Consider the following 5,507-nt stretch of genomic DNA (forward strand, 5'->3'; position numbering starts at 1 on the left):
TCCAGTCTGACCACAGATAAAGCACTTTGCATATGGGTAATCACCTGAGAGAAGCAGCATGGTTACTGCAGTGTTACAGGCAAATCTGATACAGCTGTTCAGGTGTTAGTCTCTGTGTTTATTCACCCAGAGCAGGGTCCACTTTAGCTTTGCATTTGTAGATCTCATGTTCAGTGGAGCCACAGCGGAAGCAGATGCCTCGGCCCATCTCCTCATCTCTGTCAGCCTCTGGACAGTCTGCCAACCCGTGACCGGGCTTCCTGCAGTTAAAACAGAACTGAGAAGAGACACATGAGCGAGGATTCAGAGATGCATCATAGATCACATCGGGGTCAACAGAATTTCTACAAGTTCACGAAGATTTAAAAAAACATCACAACTTCTAAAAGCTTTTTAAAATATACCAGTTTGATGCGCACTGAACACTTTCATTGCAAAGTGTGTGAGCTCAATATTTATACGTCAACTCACAGCTTCCCAAATTGATCACAGAGATTTACTGTTTTTGTTTATCTTATTTTAGTTATCCTAGGATTTTTTCATAGATTCAACTAAAGAAACAGGAACAAGTGGTGTTTTTGTAATGAGCTGCTGGTAACAAAGCTGTGCCTAAAGTTACATGTAGACACAACACTGGTTCGTCAGTGTGAAGTGGCTTAATAGAGGAAAAAAAACATTCCTGTCAAAATGCCAGGAACACGAACTAGACTAAAGCAGAGTGAAAAAGCAGCCAATGTCCAAACTGAAACTTTGAAGGAGCTTCAGAAAGCCTGGACAACTAAGGCTAAAAAAGTGGGAACAAAGTGTCACTTCCAGATCAGGTCTAGCCACCATGAAGCCTCCTGACAGGTGTGATGTTCACGGCTGTGGTGGCAGGCTTAGTGTGTCACGCACATCGGTAGAGGATACTGTTAAAAACAATTAACTCTGCAATGCGTTTAAATGTCATCTTGAATTTGTAGAAAATAACAATAATGGCCCTAGCCTTGTTAACATTAATAGGTATATTCATACCTAATACAGGTGGGAAGATTTCAACAACTGCAGTGCTCCCCAAATGACCACAGGTGGCAGTATCTCACACTCCTGCCCTATCTTTATTGAACTGAAAAATACTGAACTGAATTGGCTTTAAGATTTATGTTGGCTTATCCATTACGTCGTAGGGAAATGATGAGTATGGAATATTTATAGCTCACCAGCTAACTAACTTTCCACAGTCTAAGACCGAACTCCATCCTCCAACATGAACATGTTTGCCTTCAAAGAGCGTGGTTTATCAGAGACTAACCCCAGAACTTAGGAGTGGATAGAATGGCCTGCCTGCAGTCCTGACCTTAAACCCATAGAACACTTGTGGGATCACCTTTTGCGTGCTGTTCATAACTGCTCAAAGAAGTCCTACCATTAATTAATGTTCAATCTTAAATATGATGAACCAATCTCTATTAATCTATGTACTGCAGTCCTACAAGGTAGCAGTAGTTAAACCACTGCTTAAAAAGCCATTTCTTGACCCAGCTGTCTGAGGTAATTATAGACCAATCTTCAACCTTCCTTTCATATCAAAAATTCTTGAAAGAGTAGTTGTTAAACAGCTAACAGATCATCTGCATAGGAATGGCTTATTTCAAGAGTTTCAGTCAGGTTTCAGAGCTCATCGCAGCACAGAAACAACTTCAGTGAAGGTTACAAATGATGATAACATTCTATTAGAGGGATTAGAGCATGCTGTCGGTATTACAGGTACTGCGCTGCAGTGGTTTATATCATATCTATCTAATAGACTCCAATTTGTTCATGCAAGTTAACCTTGTGGAGTTCCACAGGTTTCCATACTAGGACCAATTCCGTTTACATTACATGTTTCCCTTCAGATAAAACTTTTTTTTAATCTCTCAGCAAGAGTGCTGAGAGCACTATGTAGGATCTTTACCTTACAACATTAAACTGATGTAAGACGATTACAGCTCAAACCACAAATGGAATCTCCTTACAAATAAACAGGCTTTCCAGTTGTATAAGATTTATATATTGTTACAACAAAGAAATAATTGACCAAACACAACTTTCTTCACCTTTTGTGTCTACTTTATTTTTCCAGACCAAATGTACGTATTCTAATTCAATGAACTGTGAACTACTACTATTACTACCACTACTTCACTACTGTGAACATGTTGGGAGTTTCCAACTACATCTTAGTTGGGAAAATGTTTCAGACTTTCAACAACTCACCATCTTGTTCTTCTTATTGGTCTGTCTTTTTATCCTCCTGTCCTCCCTCTTCTTGTCTTTCTTTAGAGCAATTTGCACCTCCTCTCTGAGCTCATGCTCTCCCTCCTGACTTTTTTTAGCCAGGTGCTGCCCGGTTTGCTGGAGATACTCCAGGAAGCCGTTTACATCCTCGCTGATGTACTGCTTTTTCTTGCCGTTGGGTTTCTTTATAGCAGACCCACTGGGCTGTGTCTTTCTCAGAGGATTCCTCTCAGCTACTCCTTTAACACCAGCAGTGCTGCTGCTGCCACCGTCGCCTCCTCCTGCTCCTGGTGGTCGTCCTGTTCTCAGCTGACTCCAGGGGGTGGCCTCCGCTGGTTTGTGTTTGTGGACATTGTTAGCTCTCGCCCACCTTGTCATGACTGCAAACAAAACACTGAAGCACAAAAAAAATGATTTCAAAGGAAACTTGGTGATATACACTTCATCAACAGGAATATTTCCAAACGTCTTCATAAAAGCATTCAGATATAGATGGGTGAATAAAGCCTTGTTAAGCTTTTGAGGTTACTTCCTGGTTGTACTGAAAAATGATTTGAAGCTTAAAACCCTCAAAGATGGATCCTACCAGTAACATCTATTGGTCAGCTGCAATTATAGCAGCCATGACTTCTAAAGCAACAGTACACGTCACCCCTACCTCATTTTGACCCCGTAGAAATTAATGCAAAACTAGTAATAGGTTGCCCCACTAGTAAACCTGGTTACGCAGCACTTGTTATTTGGACACCTTTTGACATGAAAGCTGTTGTAACATGATCATAATAACCTTATAAAGTAATCTTAAATACTGATATTGTCAAATCCCACTTAAAATTAGAACAGAAATTAGATGACAATGAACAACTTCATCATTACTGCTGTTATTGCAGGTAGAAGTTAAAATGATCCCTCCTGGCTCTAGTGTTAAATGTATTGTCCTGTTAGATTTCAGACAGTTTTGGTTTGTGACGTGAGATCACAGACATTTTAACATCACCGTGTTGGAGGTATGATTTTAAAGTCTGTGAGTTCTAGCGACTGAAGATCTCTCCCAGCACCATGAAGCAGGGAGGAAACACTGAACATTTCAAGTCTCCTCATAATGAAAGAAACAGCAGCAAAGATTCCAATCAGTCACCTCACTTCAGATAAAATTAAGACTTTTGTACTCAGCCATAAACATATTAGAAATATGGTATCTTACCAGAATTCCCATGATGCACTGGTTGCATCGTCACTAACCATACATTAATACACCTCCCTGCATTTAATTATGAATGATTATTCATCTCTGGCTCTCTTCCACAGCATGTCTGCGTCCTGTCTTTCTCCCCTCACCTCCAACCGGCCGCCCCTCATAGGGGTCATCTGATGTTTGGGTTTTCTCTATATTGCTGTTGGGGCTTAACCTTACAATACAAAGTGCCTGTACAAAAACAAATCAGTCCAAAGGACAAACTTGTCGAAAGAGGATGCGTAGTTTCCAATGTCCCCTCCACCGCTGATCGTTGTTTAAACGCAGCAGTGAACGTGTAGCATTTCCAAATCAGTCAAAGTTTAAAACCATCGCATGTTGTCTAGTACCTGAGAGCTGAACCACATGTTCTTTAACACATTAACATGCATCACTACCGCAGCCTATTTTCTTCTATCGTCAGCGACCACTAAGCACATACCAAACTCCCTGTCTGTTCGAAAAAGTGTCCTTACAAATGTCAAGAAATTTCGGCTAAATAGCGTTACCTTCCCACGTCTTCAGCCCGTGTTTGGCTTTTCAACCGGAAATACCTTCTTCTTCTTCTTCTTCTTCTTCTTCTTCTTCCATTTGTATTGGCGGTTGGCAAACAACTGAAAGGTGCATTACCGCCACCAACTGGTACGGAGTATGGTCTGGAACAACGCTCAAAAAAAACCCAAAAAAAACCCCCCTCAAATCCTGCCAAACAGGTTCCCCTCTTTTAAAAACAGAAATAAGACCTGATAACTCTTGCTTCCCGATTCCTTTTGCAACAAATCAACAAGATCCAGTTTGATTTTTAGGTTACTGAGATTGTGAATCAATTGCCTCCTCTCAACCTGATACCTCTGACACTGCAACATGACATGTTCTACAGTTTCCTCTACCCCACAGTAATCACATTTTCCAGTACTATGTTTCCCTATCAAGAATAACGTGTCATTCAAGCCAGTATGTCCAAATCTCAGTCTGGATATGATCACCTCCTCCCTCCTAGTCCGTCCTGCGTTTCTCATTCCTCCCACCCTCCTCTGAATCTTATACAACCATCGTCCCTTCCTTTCCTCCTCCCACTGCTTTTGCCATCTTGCTCTCATACCTTGCCTTACCATACTCCTTATCTCTGCTTGGCCAACACTAACAGCCATGTCAACCGCCCCATGCCTTACGGCCTCCTTTGCAACTCTATCTGCCTGTTCATTTGCCCACACTCCACAGTGCGCTGGGACCCATAAAAACACTACTGCAAGTCCCATCATGTGCAGCCGGAAAAGTGTCTGCTGAATTTCCCCCAAAACATCTGCCCTACTGTCTGAGTGACAATGCTGTAGACTGACCAATGATGAACTAGAATCCGAACAAATGACAGCATGTAATGGCCTCACGTCCTCCACCCACTGAACAGCTAAAAATATTGCAATCATTTCCCCAGTGTATACAGAAAGCCCATCACTAATCCTATTACCCATTTCCACTGAAAACTCTGGGACCACAACTGCAACACCGGTTTGTCCGGTTGAGTTCTTTGAGGCGTCTGTATATATTTGAACATAACCATAATATTGGTCAATGTAAGCCTGTACCGCATGAGCGTTCAAAGTAAATGCCTTACCCTCATTCTTCTTGTTCAACAATGTTAAGTCTACGACAGCATCAGGAAGTAGCCATGGAGGCACTGCTGGTAACGGGACTCTGCGACTGATGTTCAACTGATCCAGATTAAATTATGTTGCATGTCTCCCCACAGTCCATCCAAAACTCTTCGTTTCCCTTTTTCTTTCTCCCAGCAAGGTTTAAGTACTTCATGCGTTGGGTGATCCTGCCCGTGGCCCTGTAAATTAGCCCAATAATTAAGTGTAAGCTGCTCCCTTCTCAGTCCTAATGGCATCTCTCCCATCTCCACCTGTAAAGCTGCTGTTGGAGTCGTTTTAAATGCACCCGTGCAAATTCGTAGTGCCTGATACTGAATATGGTCTAACTTTACCAGAGTTGTGGCTGCTGCCGAGTTATA

At 41.9% G+C, this 5,507-nt stretch overlaps 1 protein-coding gene across 1 annotated transcript in view; it reads right to left on the reverse strand.

The window, feature by feature from the left end:
- The window catches only part of zcchc9 (zinc finger, CCHC domain containing 9), a 5,783-nt gene extending 1,697 nt beyond the window's left edge, over positions 1–4,086 (reverse strand). The window contains exons 1-4 of the mRNA XM_063480532.1: positions 4,003–4,086; positions 2,239–2,653; positions 127–277; positions 1–44 (exon numbers count right to left, since the gene is read on the reverse strand). The exon at positions 1–44 is cut by the window's left edge and continues 49 nt beyond it. Of these exons, the coding sequence (XP_063336602.1) occupies positions 1–44; positions 127–277; positions 2,239–2,637 (594 nt within the window). The 5' untranslated portion in view covers positions 2,638–2,653; positions 4,003–4,086. The remainder of the gene's footprint in view (positions 45–126; positions 278–2,238; positions 2,654–4,002) is intronic.
- Between the last annotated feature and the right edge of the window lie 1,421 nt (positions 4,087–5,507).

This window comes from Pelmatolapia mariae, linkage group LG7, assembly GCF_036321145.2.
Source record: "Pelmatolapia mariae isolate MD_Pm_ZW linkage group LG7, Pm_UMD_F_2, whole genome shotgun sequence".
Lineage (NCBI taxonomy): Eukaryota > Metazoa > Chordata > Actinopteri > Cichliformes > Cichlidae > Pelmatolapia > Pelmatolapia mariae.